This window comes from Antrostomus carolinensis, unplaced genomic scaffold, assembly GCF_000700745.2.
Source record: "Antrostomus carolinensis isolate BGI_N321 unplaced genomic scaffold, ASM70074v2 scaffold1426, whole genome shotgun sequence".
Lineage (NCBI taxonomy): Eukaryota > Metazoa > Chordata > Aves > Caprimulgiformes > Caprimulgidae > Antrostomus > Antrostomus carolinensis.
In genome coordinates, this window is record NW_010323709.1 from 54013 (window position 1) to 72929 (window position 18917).

Genomic DNA, 18917 nt, shown 5'->3' on the forward strand with positions numbered 1-18917 from the left:
GGAAACAAGATGCCTGTGCATTGCATCTGACTGCAAAGGCTGCTGTCAGCTTATTTCTGCACTGGGAATCTAGTAACGAGTTTAGGAAATGAGGTTTTGCTTTATGTTACACAGTATCTGATGGAAAATGTCCTTGATGCCTTACAGGTAGGTAGTCTATGAAATAAATTAAGAACAGAACCAGAAAACAAAAACTTTGGTTAGCTAGAAATATTCAGTCCTATATGAACATGATCAGCTGTGAAGCCATTTAACAGGGAAATGCATTTTATTTCAACACAAAACTGAATTAAAGCAAATTGAACAACATTTCTAAAAAATTGTAGGTAAACACACGAAAAAATTCCATTTTGTTTAAGTGTAGATATTGTTGACACAAAATAGCATGTTTTCATCTATGAATGGATTATATAATAACTTCTAAACATTTTATTTTTTTTTCTTTTTTTTTCTTTTTTTTTTTTTTAAAGCTAAGTCCTTATCAACTAGCATGGCATTTTAATATCAGACATTTAATCTTGAATCTCTTTAGATTACATGTATTCACATTTTCAAAATGTTTCCCTCTTTCCTCAGCTAAAACTGTTTGCTGAGTCTAATCTATAGTAATGACTATTAATCCTTTGCCTTTCTCCTCTCCTGCCTTCTGTTAAGTCATCCTCCATAAATACAAAAGATTTGTTGCAAGATGTTAAGGGCTTGTGTTGCATTTCTAAAGAGATTTTACATTCAGTTTTTTACAGGGAGAATGATACAGTTAGAAGGGTTCTTTTCTTACTTGTCTACCATGATTTAATGTGGATATGCCTCCACATCTTTATACTAGCTTAATGCTTTCTGACTATCATCTTTCTCCTCCTCTTTCCCAAAACCAGTGTGCTCACCTTCAGGCCAAGATGGAAATGTAAATTGACATAGCAAGCGTTCATCAATTCACAGTCAAACCAGCAAAAATTAGAAGATTTCAAAGAATGGAAAATCTGCAGAAGTATTGATTTATTCCATAGCTTGAGAGTTTTAGAACTAAACTTTACAATTATCACACAATTCCATTAGCTCTTTGCTTTATAGATGACTAGTACTGGGATTGATCCTGCAATCCACAGATCTACTCACCTAAGTCCACAGATATCACTTGGGCACAGGACAAATGAAAACGCTTACCTTTGGCAGTTTATAGATATGTTGTGTGCCATATACCTGACCAGTTTCCCCTGCTGGACACTGGCAGGCTGCTATATTCATATCAAAACACTGTCATTATCATGTGTCTAAGCCCACTGATCCTGAAAAGTTGCCTGAAGGCTTACTCCCAGAAAGCAAACATCTCAGGTGTGATTCAGGGCAATTATGTTTAGATGTCTGCAATGGAGAGGCACAGGCACCTTCAAGGTACAATTCATTTGTTCTATTTTCCTCAGATTGAGACGAACTGCTGCCCAGAAGGGATTCTTCCTCCCCAGCCAGGCATCAACATTGCAAACAGCTACAGTAAATAAGGTGATTCTTTTCCCTCTTGGGGCTCTGCAGTACAGCTATCTTATTTTCCCTGGACTCTTGTTACCCTCCTCACCGCCCATTCAAATTTCTACAGTAGCGCAGACACATTACGTCCTACGATTGCTCCTTCACAGGTGGCTCTAGTTCACTGCTTAGCTGTCTGGGACACATCACAGTGACAGCAAGTGATTCAGAACATTTTAAAAGGCCTTGGCTGGCGTCCATTTCCCTCATCCCACCTTATTCATTTTGTCCACATAGAACACAAAAGGAAATACTGATCTGTAAATAACAAAGCTTCCTACTAGTGTCCTTTGCACTTTAAAAGGCCTTTTGATTTTGGTCAGTACTTTCTGTATTTTATTACTTGAATTCTTAGCTCCTGTGAATTTCTGAAGCTAATGATAAAATGCAGAAACTTGCACAAGACTGTTGACCCTGGATGTTCTACATACCACAGCTTCCATCCACTCAACTGCTGTTTCAGAACATTTGTTTAATCCAACTCTGTCTCAGAAAGCCACAGTTTCCAACAGCAATAGCACTTAGAGTAAAAACTCAAGAACTGTGGAGATGCAGGGCCAGGCTGTAGTCTGCACTGAACTACAGATACAGAAGAAAAAAGCAACAGCCATCCTGACCTAGCATTGGTGACAGCTCTGCTTCAGGTAGATGACCTTCAGACGTGCCTTCCAGACAGCACTCCTATGACAGTAGGAAGCTTGACCTTCTCCAGATTCTCCAGAAAATAAGGTCACAGATCAGATTATTAACTTATAAGGCACAGAAGTCTAGGTGTGGAAAGACACATTTGTGAGTGGACAAGAGTCAATGTGCATAGACTAGGAGAAAAATTCTAAAGAAATGGACCTGGTAAAGAAAACGATCTTAAGAAAACCTTTATAGAGAGATCCTTTTGGCTTTGAGCCAGCTGACAAGTGCTCAGTATCATGAGCAATAAAGTATTTTTCACGTGATTTGTCCAGTCTCCACAGAAGCTTTACACATACCTTTTTAACAATCTGGATTGCAACAAAGAAAAAAAATCTTCCTTTTGTTTTTCACTCATCAAAATACTGTGAAGGATCCTGTACTGGAGCATGCTTGGTGTTACTTGGTGAAAAGGCTTTCACACCTGATCTGTACATTCAAGAAGAATAACTCGAGGTCTCGAGGTGCTAAATCCTCTTAAGACCAACAGATTTAAGCCTATATCCAAAATTATCTTATATGCCTGCATCACAAACAAGTCAGAAAAAGTGATGCATGTCTGAAAAGTGGATAACTTCTTCATAGCATCTATTTTAAAGAAATTAAAAGTTACATTACAGAACTTTATTTTTATTGATGTTTGGTAATTAAGTAAATCAGATTCTACAACTAGTGGAATCATAAGAATGTTACAAGAGTCTCATTTAAATGGCCATTTTAAAGGGAATGGCCTGAATAAAAAAAGGTTTTAGTAGATAGGTTAAAAAGACTGCGATTTTCCTCACAAAAAAGAAGAAAAGAATGTTAAAAGTGGAAAAAAATATATTCATTGGAATTTAGCAACTACCACTCAAGCAAATAAACTTGTTGATACACTTCTTTCAAAAAACAATTTCTGCTTCTGAAACTAAGCCAATTTAACTAAAGGTGTGTAAAGAATTCACTAAAATTAGATGGTTGATTTGTAACAGCTTATGGGAGAAAATTTTACAACCAATTTTATTTTAAAATGTATCTAATACCTAAATTAAACCCTTTAAATTTCTACATAAGGAAATTGTGTAAACTTCAATGTTAGATATGTCATTACTGACACAGAAAGATATAGGAAGATTATATACGTTTACTTTTTCTGTATAGAATATGTGAATGTGAAAATCCCTGAATATTCTACTGTTATTACTAGCCTACAATGTCAATTTTTCAAAACATGACATTTATAAACTAACCTGAAAAGAGAAGGTTAAACAAACACATTGGAAATGTAGAGGAAATGTCTCCAAATCTATCAGTCACTAAAAATAACATATGTTTTGCTTATTGCAAGAGAAAGTATAAAGTCATGGTTTCCAGATTTAAACATCTGCATTTTGTTCTTTTCCTGTCTACATTTCACTGTGGAGGTTTTCTTCTTTATGGAAAGTTTTTGAATTTAAAAAACATATAAGAGATGGTTGTTAAAAAAAGGCAAGCACAAAGTTTGTGTATTAGCGCTTGACAGTGGAGACTTCAGAAAGGGGAGTCAGTCTTATAAATGGAAAGATCTATTTGAGCCTATTAACAGAAAAAACAACAAGCTGTATCTAAGTAGTAAGTAGTGTACCATGAAGACCTCCGAGAGGAAAGAAAAGTGTCTTTACACTGGTTTGCCTAAAATGCACTTTTAGAGATTCTTTTAAAAGCTTTCATTTAAGAATACAAAAGATATTTGTGCACAGAAAAGAGTTTTGTAAACCAGGTAAGACTTCAAACAGGGGGACACGACTAATTGACTGACGGAGGTTTCAGCTGATGTGGCTATCTCAGCAACATATTTCTCTCAGGTCAGCCTTAATTAAACTTCATTTACAACATCATTTCATTACCTCTCAAATAGCAAGAAGCAAATATGTAAATATGGAATGGATAATACAGTATTTAATTTGGGCCCGGAGAGCCATAAACTGAAGTATCTTTTTCAATAAATTCTGAGCACTGAGGTAACTTGACTAGTTGTATTTGTGAGGCCCTTACTACAATTGAAATACAGTTAATCCAAGGGACACAGCGCCAGTGCTGCACTCACTCCATGGCCAAATTAAACTGGTATAACAAAGAAAGTAATCAGATGATGAGAGGGCCTGGAGACCTTGTGCCACGAGTGGGTGAGAAGGAGAATTGTCCTTTACAGATTCATGCTTCCCTCCTGGGATGACTTCCAGGGAGGGCAGCCCCACACCACTTCATGGTGCAGGGAAAGATGCAAATGTCCCCTAGACCAAGAAGGCACTGCAGCCATTTGAAATGATTACTATTTGTTCAGAAGCGTAACGCTGTAAATACAGTTCTGTCTTTCAAAACATGTTCAACACCAAAATCATCAACACAAAATGAGAAAGTAAACCATACTGGTGGAGTTTCAATATAATCTGTCTTTCTGTTCCCTATGGACAGGTCTAGATTTCTGCTCATTAGGCCAGTACTATTAGGGAGTGTTGCAGCAAACCACTCGTGAAAACTCTCACTTTGCATTAAGTGATTGTAACCTTGTGCATTACGCTTGTTCCTGATGACACTGTCAGGCAAACAACACCTCAAAAATAATTGCAGTCTAAAACCAATTATTGTAAAAGGAAAGGTGACTTTTGACATATAGGGGACATCTCATATGTAACCTTCAACTTTTTTTTTTCATCTGTTGTCTGTTTGATTTTTGCCCCCAGTGAGCCTGGTGTCCTTCAAAAGGCTTTTGATATTTTGACAATTTATGAAGATTGATGACAGTAAACTCTGACTAAAAAATCCTAATCAACATTCCTGAAAGAAGTACCTCGAGTGCCCTTGTATCCCTTTTCAGTTATCTACATATTTTCTATATTACCCCCATACTCCATCAAAAAGCCATACTTTTTTCAAATGTAGATCATTTTGTCATCAACAGCTTCTTAGTCCACTAGCTTGACAAAGTCCTGTTACAGGTTGGAATTTGTCAACTTGGAAAAGTATTCATTTCTGGACTTCGTCAGAAAATCAAGAAGGTTACTTTTAAAAACTGCACACTGAAATTTGAGTTCAGACTCTATCCATCCAGACTTCTATGTACCTCCTCAAATTTATCTTCTGAACTGCCACTGTGTTGTATAGTGAACATAGCATCTGAAATTTAAAACATTCTCCCTCAGAAGGCCAGGCAGCTAGAAACTCCTCCACTGTTTAGTGACAATGTTTTTTGGTATAGAGCATTCTCTGGAAAAGGACATTTTTCTGTTCGTACCTATACATTTTTCTGTAAAACACTGCTGAAAAGAGACTCCACTTGCTATTTGTACTAGATAATGAACTAATAATAAATCTTCAGAACACCAGTCTGTTTTTAACTTGCTCTGTCTGAATTTGGATGAAATGAACAGCCCAATGTTTTAAATTAAATAACTGGAAACACTTTCACTTAAAATGCATGTGGTGATCTCGCATTTCAGTCTCGTTCTCTTTTTTCAGACATAGTTTACGTCACTTTGATGTCTCCACCCATGATTTGTGGATGCAATCAGACACAATGCTTGAACATAGAAAAAATCTGCACCTGCTAATAATGGGATATTATGCTGTTTGTGAAACCAGAGCTTCTGCAGGATGCATAATTTGTACTGTAAGTTCATTAGCTGTAGGTAGTTACATATTTAATAATAGGATCAGAAAAGTGAGAGACTGGAACAAACTAGAGTGCATGAAAGCTACTGAATGCTTGATATTAGTTACAGTAATAGATTAACATTGAACTACATCTGTGGTGGCTTGACCCTGGCTGAATGCTAGGTGCTCACCAAAGTTGCTCTATCACTCCTTCTGCTCAACTGGACCAGGGACAGAAAATATAGCAAAATGCTCGTGGGTCAAGATAAGGACAGGGAGATCACTCACGAAGTACTGTCATGGGTAAACCCCCGAGCAGTGTAGGGGGATGGGGAAAGGAGGTTTTGGCCAGTTCATCACACATTGTTTCTGCCACTCCTTCCTTGTCAAGGGCAGGACTCCTCACATTCTTCCCTTGCTCCAGCATGGGGTCCCTCTCATGGGAGATAGTCCTCCACAAACTTCTCCAATGTCTGTCCTTCCCACAGGCTGCAGGTCTTCATTAACTGCTCCAGCGTGAGTCCCCCACAGGGTCACAAATCCTGCAGAAAACCTGCTCCATTGTGGGCTTGTCTCTCCATAGGTTCACAGGTCCTGCCAGGAGCCTGCTCCAGCATGGGCTCTCCACAGAGTCACAACCTCCTTTCGGTGCAGCCACCTGCTTCAGGATGGGGTTGTCCATAGGCTGCAAGTGGGTTATCTGTTCCACCATGGACCTCCATGGGCTGCAGGGGGACAGCCTGCCTCACTATGGTCTTCCCTACGGGCTGCAGGGGAATCGCTACTCCGGTACCTGGAAATCCACCTCCCTCTCCTTCTTCCCTGAACTTGGTGTCTGCAGAGTTGTTTCTCTAACATATTCTCACTCCTCTTGTCGGCCGCAGTTCCAAAGGTTTTTTTTACCCTTCTTAAATATGTTATCACAGAGACAGTACCACCATCACTGATGGGCTTGGCCTTGGCCAGCAGTGCATGTGTCTTGGAGCAGGCTAGCATTAGCTCTATCAGACATAAGGAAGCTTCTAGCAGTTTCTCACAGAAGCAACCCCTGTAGCAACTCGCTAACAAAGCCTTGCCATGCAAACCCAATACAACGTCTGATCTTCTCCAAAGATGAAGAAGGCCTAGTCTTGTCCAAATGACATTTTGTCCTCAAGGGAAGTCTGTTAGCCATAGGTGACATCCTCTATGTGGTCTGACCTACCATGCCTGCACAGTATGAGTTATCATCACATGCACAGTTGCCCCTGTGCCTCCTAGCACATATCTCATACAGTGCACGCTCACAGGTATCTCTCTCTCTGTAAAAAAAGCTCACAGGATAGCAGATGCAATTTTGGTAGTGGAAGCTTTCCCTCTCCATCCTTTTCTCTACTGGATAAGGGGTTTTAGTATGAGCAAAGTAAGGTCAACACGACAAGGAAAGGATATGAGCACTAAAGGAAAACTAGCAGCCAGGAAAAAATTCCCCAGCTGACCTGCAACTTGCTCCTGGCTACCACAAAAACTCTCCTGGCAAGCTGCAAATAGTGGGCCATAGGCTGAGCACTCTGTTAGAAACTGTATGCCTGGTTGATTAAATTACCATCTATAACAGTAACCAAGTTATTGTTCTTTCAATAACTGAATAAACTGAAGCAATAACTGAAAAAGAAACATAAAGTCAACTCCAAAGGCACTGAGATTTTAATGTGCACTGCTTCTTAGAGAACCAAATTACATAAGCTAAGTTCATAAAACATCTTTCCTCACTCAGATCTTCAAATGCCACTTCAGGTTTGGAAATCAGCTTAATCCTTTTCTGCCCATGAATCACAATCAGCAATAACACTTATGTAACAGGAGTCTCATGAACGATTGCAGTGATGATGCACAAACTAGAAAAAAGGAGATCAGCCTCACATAGCTGTTTTGGCTTTGCAGTACTAACAACAACAACAACTACTAGTAGATGTAATTTACCATAAAGAAAGATTTGAAATATTTGACTATGCTCAGGAGTAATAGCTGTTGATTATAACATCTCTTTTACATCATCACTTTCTGAGCACAATTATATTTAAAGTTTCAGTATTTGAAGTTCTTGGTTTTTTCATGTTCTTTACTTCTAATTTTTCATAAGTGTGTTTTGGTTAAATACTCAGGGATGAGCCAAGAGTCATGGAGATACTATATTGTTTGCTCTTCCTGTCATCTGTAATTTCTCTCAACATTCATCATTTTAAACCAAGCTCCAAGTTGCTGGTAAATATGTTTTTTACTGAATACACATTTCTAGCCTCTGAAGTCCTGTCCCATTAGTGCAAAGTTACAGTCGCATTAAGAGAAACTGTTTCATAGAATTCCTACTACATTGCCATGAAGTTATCTACATCTCCTTGCAAAATTGAAAAGTCATGAAACAATAGTATCCTGTAATTACATTGCATCAACTACTCAAAACATCTCCAAACATAACTTTCAGACTCAGATTAACATAACCTTCAGACTCAGATTATACCTGCTAGTAGATATTTGTTCATACAACCGAAGTTAAACTTATACTGTGCTTTTCTTCCCTGTCTTGGGTTTTCTTCTGAGATTAGCTATTGTATATTTCTGCTGCCTATTGTATACACCAGCTGTGTGATGGCTGCCTGATGTTACCCCAGAAATGTCAGCTGCTGATGGAGGCAGAGAATGAATGCAATTAGAGATGCTCTGGTGACAGCTCTATGCTTATAGTGTCAATGTTTAAATATTTAATCGGGACTATGACACAAAGAACCACACAATTTGGATTGTTCCTGAAAACAGGACCAGTACACTGCACTAACATCTTCTTTTATCCGGGAGATGCAAAGATCAATAGTGCGCACAAGCCCAAATAGTTTGACTTATTTTGTAAAATATCTGAAACTAGTTCCTGAAATATATTCTGCATCCACTAGCTGTGAGGAGACCTGCTTTTTAAGGCAGTAAGGAATGTTACTGTTTTAAACCAGTTCATTGCTGTTATACTCAAACATTAATATACATAAATATGCAAAATATAAAAAGTAAAGGGCTTGAATACTACTTTTGTTTCTTATATGATTAGTTTCCCTTTACTACATGTCTATCTATCAATTTCAACTGGCATGCCAAATGCCTTTTCAAATAACCTGTATCAAATCAACTTACAAATTATAAATTAAAAACCTTGGACACAATCATTAAGCAAAACATATCGAGTACATCTAGTAGTAGAACTACTCTGTATGAATTAGTTTAGAGCAGTTATGAGAAGCAAAAAAACCCCCAAAAACATGCCATGTTCAAACCAAATGTAGTCTTTTCCTAGGGCTACATGACCAGATCCTACCCAATATCAGATTCATTTTGGATACACAGTATTTACTTAAATCTAAGATTACCTTCATCTTCCCTTATACTAATTACAAATCCAAGTGTTGTCCGTATTTGTTCATCCAGTATAGACTTTGAGCTACTTTATAATTATTCTGCATTTGCATTGCATTACAGTCCAGTTTAAATATGCTGCAAGCAAACAAATTAGCTGCTCCATGGTGGCTGACTCTGTGCATGCTCTATTAGTGTAGTATAGTTTAAAGTATGTTACTGAAAGATGTCTGTAATACTGTATCCATGTACCAGCACAGTGTAGTTGCTGTTTACAGCAACTTAGTTCTAGCTGGCCATTTAGGACAGGGATTAAAATACATTAATTGAAGCTGCAGGAATAATTTAGGATAGGGAACTTACCTGAATTTTGGCCAAGAGGTTTTATAAATATTTATTTATAAATACTTATTCTTGTGTAAAATACCATGGGCCCAATGTAATTCTGTCTATTAATTCTCTCATTAAAATATAAGTTTTCCAGAAAAATGCTGGATTTTTACTACCCCAGAGAGATGGACACCACCTTTGGAATGACAGACACTATCTGTATTTTCTCTTTACATAAAAGTGATCATAAGTTGTTTGGATGGTTTTCATTTTTGTTTGTGTGTTTGTTTGTTTTTTCCTCAGCATTAGTGGGTAGATCTTAGCCTCAGGTTTTTCTTTTACTTGGATAAATATGAAGCATACCCTCAGAATGTGGGCAGTAGTACCCTGTCTCCTGCTAACCATTTGCCAGTCAACTCTGGAAGGCATGAGTCTCGTGTAATATTTACAGAAGGTATCAGTGCCTACAAACCAGCAATGTTACTGATACCTCATCTCTGATAAGAACTTGCTCCATTTGGAGACTGTCATCTCCATTTTACCCAATACATTAGTCTGTTTCAAAGAATATTAAAAAATAAAAACAATAGGGTCATCAAGAATCCCAGAACCAGGATATCATGGTGATTTATCTCATTTGTGAGACACTGTAAAAAAAATCTGAAATTTTATATCTGGCTGAAAAGAAAAATACAGTCTCTTTTCCTGGAGCGAACTATATTTTCAATTAACTTTCCCAGAGCTTCTATGTATATGATCACATGTGTTGGATGTGATCTCTGTTGGACTGAGACAACACAGTCATCCTATCCAAACCTAATATACACTGAAAAGCAGGGAGAAGGGTCAGAAAATTATTTATGCTGTTTCACTCAATTAGCATTGAGTCTTAGAGCACTGTTTTCCATACCTTCATTAATACAATGATCTGTTCCTTGGTCTGGGATCCCCTCGTTGTTTACTACTCGATATACCAAACACTAAACCTGGCAGAACTTCCGTGGGAGAGTGGTGCTGTGTAGCTGAGGAATGGAGTGTGAACTTGTTGGGTAATAACTGCAAAATGTTATCACCTTTTTCTAGAGTCAGAAACATATACCTGTTCAGACCTTTCTCAGCTACATGATCTTGACATTGTGCCTGAAGTTATCTCAACGTTTATGAAATCATTTTGGATTCACTTTCTCATTTCATTCTGTTAAGTGAACACTTTGCTGCCTGCACTCCTCACTTCCTGGGTATTTTGCTGTGCTGCACTTGTCAGCAAGTCACTGCAGTGCATTTTTCTCTCTCTGCAGTGTTAGTGAGTAATACAGTTTCAAAACTATAGTGTGAACAGCTCAGTAAATTTTCTTCTCTGCCACAGATTTCACATTAAAAAGACAGGACTAACACAATCAAATGTCAATATATGAACAACTGGTAGACAAAGAAGAATGAACCAACAACCACACAAAACTCATGGAAGGTACAAAAATTCTTTCAGTCCAGCAGTTACAGCCTGTTACCTCTGTGTAAGTTCTGTGGTCAAAGCCACAGACAATTCTCTCATTTTATCTGGGAGCAAATTTTTCCCAGTGGAAGCAATATATTAATAATGAACAACTAGAAAACAGACCTGCTGCTAAAATCTTCCAGAATTTCAGTTCTCAGAATTATAAGAATGATACATAGTCTCACCAAAAGTAGGATTAAAAAGAATGAGAAATAATTTAGGCATTAACTGATCACACTGCTTATTTTAAACCTAAGTGTTATGCAGCATAGTTGTTACTCTGCAGGGAGGGGGGGAAGGCGAGTGTACCAAGAATTTACTTATTTTGTTCAGGATTATAATTCAATTTTGGAAACTACTGTGATCATAAAATATACATGCTAGGGTTTAACTTTAGGTCAGAGTCATATGTTAAAAAAGATTGCTACGCTAGATTTTAAAAACATTAGCCTGAGTCATGTAACACAATCCCATTTTGATCATTCTGAGTTTAGAAAATGTACAATTACTGATGCTGGCAAGAAGTCACACCAAGGCCAAATGAGATTAATGAGAAATAAAACTGCATGCCAGTAGTATAATAGAAACTGAAATGAACAATCAAATGGGCAGAACATTCATGCAGCGTAGGCAGCAAAGCCCAAATAAATGGGCTTGAAAGCCACAAGAAAACTCTATATCAAACAGATAAATCAATTTGAAAAAGTTTTCTGTGCAGAATGGTGCAATAAGTTTTATAATACTTAAAATATAAAGCGATTTCACAGCTTTTGCTGCTGAACTATACACAATAATAAATCTACAAAAATCATGAAGTAGGAAAAGATTGGTTCAAGACCATTGGGCAGATGTATCAATAGGGAGGATTCATTTCACATTCATTTTCTATACTGCCTAAACCTCAGAGACTCCTTCAGCATCTCTCCTGGTGGAAGCAGGGCAGAATTCTAGGATGTGAAGCTGAACAGCTGCAGCAACACTCTAGTGTTCTTGGATGTTGAGTTACAACTCCTACAGACAGCGGTATGTTTACAGGGAACATGTAATAAATGAAAAATGGCTGTAATGGAAAACATCTATCAGCTATTGCAACACTAAAGATGCTGAATTCCAGGTTTCTTGAAGGAATAGTTTATAGTAACTGGTTGATGTAACCAGTGATAGGCTCTTATAAATTTACATTCACCAGTAACAGTGTTCAGTCAAAAACTATCAAAGAAAGGAAACATTTTCATTATTACGGAGAGAAACAGCTTCCTTTTTTAACTCCCCAGTGTTCTCCAAAGAAGTGTCTTTCAAGTATACAGGTAGAATATCTATATATCTACCAAGAATTCAGTGGAAGAAAGGGAGATAATGTACAGCACCTACATAATTGACCAAAGTCTGCAACCTGAAAAGTCCTCTACCTTTTCCATCAGTGGCAGCATGACAATGTGTATTAGCATGAGTGTGAGTTGATCAAGCAGGAGTAGAGTTAAATATTCAGCAATATCTATTCTTCCCAGAAGTGAGACTTAAGCCCTGTTTATAGGCACACTTATAAAAGTTTAAGAAAGGACATAGCTTAGGCAAAAAAAGAGATGGTCTCTCTAAGCCTTGCTCCTGCTACCTATCACCTCTGTGCATTTTCAGACACTTTACATTCATTTTTACACTCTTGTCCAGAAAATATTTACAGGTTTAGGACATTTTGTTGGAAATAACAGTGATATAAATAATTCATATGTACAGTTCAATTATTTCAATGTTTAGGATTAAGACAGAAGGAGAGATAATAGGCTGTTTTCAAACTACCAAAATACTGCTCAAGTCCCCATGCCTAAGCTGACAGGAGAAGGAAGACAGGGATCTAGTTAGGTCTCTGGGAAGAGTACCTAGAGCCTCAGCAATGAGTGGATCAGGTAGCTAGAAGGAAATGTAGGTACAGAAATGTGGATTGCACCCAGAAGAATTTAAACCATTCAAATCCAGCACTTGTTTTCTCTATTGCACAGCACAGTGGATGAATTCTGTGGCCTACTTGCACATAAGGTTGAAAAAGATTACTGTAATGGCCTGGTTTGGACTTCAATTCATGTGCCTGATTTCACTTTAGGCTATGCTTTCCCACTGCTCTGGCAATAAATAGCCTATATTTAAAGCATGCTTAAAAGCATTTTTCCACTGTCACAACACAGCAAAGGGGTTTCAAAATAAACAAAACTTCAGATTCTATACAGCTTCAAATGTTGGAAGTTTTTTTTTTAAGAAAGATTTCTTACCTCTTTTTCCATTTGAAGGCCTTCTGCTCTGATATTTCTCTCAAATACTTCCCTCTTTTCTGTTTGTGGATTAGATTTTCTGTATACCAGGATGTAGTCAATACGACATTTCCCATCTCTAAAATACAGTCCATTTAATTTGTTTTTATCAGGTACTTCCTGGAAAGAGAAAGTAAAACATTTCAGTAATGTTAATTTGCCTTGATAATTGCTACACTGCTGCTTGCATCAGCAGTTTTCAGTAACACTCAACAGGAAAGATAAAGAATCAGAATAAGCTGTTAAAGTTTTTAGGAGCTTTACATACAGTGCCATCTGCAAGTAGTACAGACCTCCTCAACTCAAAATCAAGAGGTCTTCTTAGGCAGATGTTTGGTCATATTGACATGGGATAGGAGAGAAGAGAGAATGCAAACCAACTTTTCTCCCCCATCACCCTCCAGAAAATTAGGAATAACCTCTTACATATAAAATAAAGCAGGGAATAGTGTTACTGAAGCATAAACTTAAAATTAAGAACTTAGTATGGTAGAATGTCTTTGTACATATGAGAATAATAAAAAGTGGCATGAACATTTACTGCAGTGAAAACCACTAAGACCTAGCACAGAGATTCTCATTGCTTTGCCATGACTACAGTACCTCTGAAAGGATAAGAAGGCCCTGTATCTACCTCATCATACCTCACCAGATTAACTACAAAGTATTCTTGGCCCAAGGAACAGCTGAGGAAGTTCACTGGATTTATTTGAAAATAATTCTTGGTGTTTGGTCTAGCAGTACATACGCACAATAACTACTGTTTCTTGGCTATTTCCTGCACAGAATGTGCCTGTTCAAATGTTTGCTCTCATAGAAAAAAACAATTTTATTTCATTGCTAATAAGAGGTCGAGCAGGTCCCTCTCCTGCGATCTAAAAAAACAAAATACTGGTCTCTTTCCAAAATTCATGAGATGAAACTCTCTACAGATCCTCCTCACAATTTAACACTACTTCCACATGATACGAGTCCTGCTCAGAGGTTGAGCTTTCACTTTCAAACAAGTTGTAATTGTGTGGCAGTTTGTGGGCTGGAGTGTTTCATACAAGAAACGTACACTGTGAAAGATACATGGGAACAAACAGGACTCCACCAGGGCAGTATGATTAGCAGGGGCCTTCAGGGACCTCAAAATCAGTCCAGCTCCAAGCTGAAGAGAGGATTAGACTAACACATCTCTGTTTTTCCAGAATTTGCTCAACGATTCCTGCCAGAAATAGCCATGTCCTATAAGTTATGATCAAATATTTGAAAAAAATTGATATTTGAATATTTTGCCTTTCACATCTGGGAACAAAGGGAATTTTCAAAATATTTTCTCCATAGGAGAACTGCTTCTTAACTTATATCACAAAAAGTGAACATAATAATAGCACAAATTATTCTTACAGAAGAAAGAAAAAAAGAATATTCCCATTCAAAGAGTTTAGTGTAAGCTATCATCTTTCTGATTCACAGCAGGCGTTTGATTAAATGGAAAAACCAATGAAAGCATCCCAAATGTCCCATCTCCTTTGTATATTCAGTTTACTGAAGGCAGAAAGGGGAATTTTTCTATGATTCTTTTATTACTGTGCCTGACTCCTGACACAGCTAAATGTAGACTTGATACAGTGGAACAGTTCTTTGAGCTGAAAAAGAAGGCAAGAAAAGAGATTTAATCCCTAAGGAAATAAAAGTAACAAACCATTTATATCTATACTGCATATCATGCTGACAAATGATATTATCAGGATATCAGAAGTATTTTTCACAGAGCATTAAATATGAAAACAGCTCAGGAAGCAGAGGGGCTTTTTTTTTTTTCCCCATAAAATGTCTATGTTGAGAAGATGTAAAAGAAGGTGTTATTTAAAAAAACAAAACAAAACAAAAAACAAACAAAATATTATTTCAATAAAGGAAGGGTGCAGTAGGACATTTAGAGGTAGTGGGGCAGCTTGATGGTCCTGTTCTGATTTCTAAGCCTCAAGCTGAGCCATCCCTCCTGTTCTGTAGGTCCTATGGTCACTATGTGTATTTTAGCAAGTAAAGCGGTGTAATAGCAAAGGATCTGCAGAGCAAAACAATGTGTGCTGAGGACCTGCTGACCACACTATGTAGTCTTCAGGGGTCACTTTGAGCCCACTCTAGTCTGGTCCAGGAGATTCACTGGGGTACACCTCACAATTTAATTGCATCCAGAAGGAATCCAGGTTTGAAATCCCACACTGCTCTGGAATGCAGGCAAAGCATGAGTAGGGGCAATTGAGAAATTAATTTCAAATGCACACTCCTGATCTGAACTAAAATGTTAGTGTAGACCCATCCAGAGCGTACCACAAGGAATGTGTCTTTCTCTGTGTACAGCAGTGACTCCACTGGAAAAATAGATTTGCCCTTCATGCTTTATGTTTCATCTTTCTCTGAAGAAAATTGGTTTGCCCTACACTGACTCATCAGTGCATATAGAACCTTACATTAAAGAGCATCTATGAGATTTAGCTTAGTTATTTGACTTTTAGGACTTCTTCCCCTATAAATACGACTTCCTGAGACAACTAATTTATCTTGGACTTACAAAATACTCCAAACTACAGTATTGTAATTTTTCACTTGGAAAGGCAGCTTGGAGTCTTTTTCTGTACTTGGAGGTCTTTTCATTTTAGCAACAGAGTATGTTAAATCCAGACTGATAAACCCTACTAGACTGGTATGGCCTCTGAGAAGGAACCCTTTCTGTTACCCTCTGTTATAGCCTGTAAGGCAGCTTTATAGACAGCCTGGACTTCTAAAAACTCTGAGGATCTAACATAGTATGGAGACAGTCAGGCTGGCCCAGCAGTGCCAGGATATAGCAGCTGCAGGGCTTTTGCATTGTCCACAGTATTCCACTCTTACACCATTCTGGACAGAGACTTTTCTCCTACCTTGAGGTTCACTGACCCTTCTCCAGACATTGCATCTCCTTTCCCTGTGTTATGACTTCAAAATTCAGTTTTCCTAAACTGATTAGAAGATAAAAAAAGTAATCTAGAACCAGGTCTGACTGCAGGTTTTAGTCTAGACATGTTTGTCAAATCTCCATTCCTTGATCTGAAAGAGGATGTCAGAAGAAAGTGGAAGAACAGGGAAGGCTTCACTCTAGCAGTAAGTTTAGCATTTCTTTGCAGTTTTATTTGTAATATGCATATCTAAAGTTGTATAATCAGGAATTATTTTCCAAGGAATGACTATTTTTTATATTCTCAGATCCACAACTGGGAGCCATCAACATTCATAGACATATGACTCATACACACATATGTGCTAGGAAAGCTTTAGACTACTGGCTTACCCCAAATATTTCATTATCCAAAACCAAAGGGTTCAGAACCCTAACAGCTATAGAGACTTTAAATGGAACATTTAGACAAAAGTGCATTCAGGGAAATCAAGGAGATTTGAAACTTTACCTGCAGGTCTTTTAAAAAAAAAATCAGAAGGGACTCCAATGTTCACTAATTTAATGATAGATTAGATTCTTTCTTGATTCCTAGCTATTTTGGTATCTGGTTATTATCAGTATGGATGCTCAATGAAGACAGAATCTTTGAATTCTGAAGATAATGTCTTTTCCTGTTGTTTGTGGCTACTTGAAACTAGAATCCCCTGCATGCAACTTCACAGCTGGTGGAGGGGGTTAATACCTGTACCACTAACAGTGATAACTTATGCAGGAAAAGAGGAACCCAGAACCACCCAGTTTTTAAGGCACAGTTATAATCAAAGAACAAGTGCATTTTCTCTGTGCGTTCTTTTTTTCTTAGTATCCTTTTGCCCATTTGGATTAATTTGTGGCAGCTGTAAATTTATTTTGCCATGTATCTTCACTGGTTGGTATATTCTTCTTGACAACATAAAATATTTAATTGCATAGAGTTTTTCTAATAATGAAATTATTTAGGCTGCAAAATCAAGTCTTCAGACATTAGGATGTAACAAATTTGTAGTTTTCTCTAAAAGCTTAGATAATCTCTTTCTATATCCATCCTGATTACTGAAGACAACTGAGATTTGGTGGAAAAAATTATGTAGATAGCTTGTATTCTGGTAAATACACACAGGAAAACTGAGCTGAAATTGCACAAGCTATCATAAGTTCTTTAAAGAATATCAGAATTCTTATTTTTCAATGTTAATGCCTTTTTTCTGCCATACTCTTCAGTGCAAGTTCCAATTTATAAAAGAGATTATTAAAACAAACTTCACTCAACACAATGTTAGTAACACTGCCCCCAAATATCAACAGAGTTTGATGCTTAAAGTGAAGATTGTAGGAGTGACTCTTAGAATTTTGATTTCAAAACTACCTACTTTAGCTGGAATGCCAAGAATGGTCCATACAAGCTCATTTAAGCACAAGTCATTTTGTCCCAGCTCTATCATTCTACTTTGTTTGGATAAAGAAGACTAATTTATTACTCCATAGAAAGAAAGGCAGAATGAATGCATAGAGTACAGCTCCCAAACCATTTTCCTTTAATTTTTACCTTCTTTCTGCTGCTTCTCCAGCTCTCAGAAAATGAAACTTCAGCGGAAGTAACACAATATTTTAGTGACAATATCTACCTGGATTTAAGTTGTAAAGTGTTTACCTAATTGTTATATTGGCAAATGTAAAAAGTATTTTGATCAATACACACAAAAGGAAATGTGATTTTAAATTTGCTCAGACTGTAATTGTGCTTGAATGAAACATAAAAAAAAACCCCAAACATCTCTAGCCAAAGGACAAGCTGAATCCCAGTCTGGCTATTCATGTGTTAAGGAACTGTTGATAAAGCTCCATCCGTAAGGTTTTCATTGGATCTTCTGGTCGAGCACAAACAAATAACAGTTGAAGCAAACAATATTTCAACTTGTCAGCTACACAAAAGTGGTAAGAAACCTTTGGTATCTCCTTGTAAATTTTTATTATTGTAAATTAATTTTAATGAATTCAGACAGAAACTGTATTAAATCATTTGTCTGCAATGTTAGCTTTAAAACTAAACCAAATAAACATTATTACATTTAGACTTTCACTGGGGCCAGGTTTTATGTTCTGATAGCATTAAGCGGCATCAACAGGTTCTCTTAGATACTAAATGAAACTGAAAGACTGAAAAGAAGCTTGAAGCTTCAGAGTTCATGCCACCAGTGTATAGTTGAGCTCCCATATTTATCCATACAAAAACCATATGTTTAAACAGTGAATCTTTTCCTCCTGAAATTAAGCAGGGGCCAAGTACCTTGAAACTTTTTTGTAGGCTACATTGCCCCTCAGCTCTCATTAAAACTATCAATTTTCTGTTTTTTTTTTTCCCTCTTATAGATATACTTGACCTACATTGCTATTTTCCTCTTATGGTTATGGGGGGCGGGTGAGATAATCTGTTCAACTAGCAAAATGTTTCTCAGAAATTTTCCCTTTCCTTTTAAAAAACAACAAACAACACATCAAACAGCAAAAAAAGGTTTTGCCGTAACAGCAGCATGTGTTGTTCTATCTCATCCTCTATCCTTCTGACCATTTTCTGTTCACTTTTCCTCTTTAATATGCAAAGATCATGTGCCTTTCA

At 37.3% G+C, this 18917-nt stretch overlaps 1 protein-coding gene across 1 annotated transcript in view; it reads right to left on the reverse strand.

Annotated features, from left to right (window-relative positions):
• The window catches only part of LOC104527027 (anoctamin-4-like), a gene marked incomplete at its 3' end in the record, with an annotated part of 184869 nt that overhangs the window by 48579 nt on the left and 117373 nt on the right, over positions 1-18917 (reverse strand). Inside the window, 1 exon segment of the mRNA XM_029085611.1 lies at positions 13294-13452. Within this exon segment, the coding sequence (XP_028941444.1) occupies positions 13294-13452 (159 nt within the window).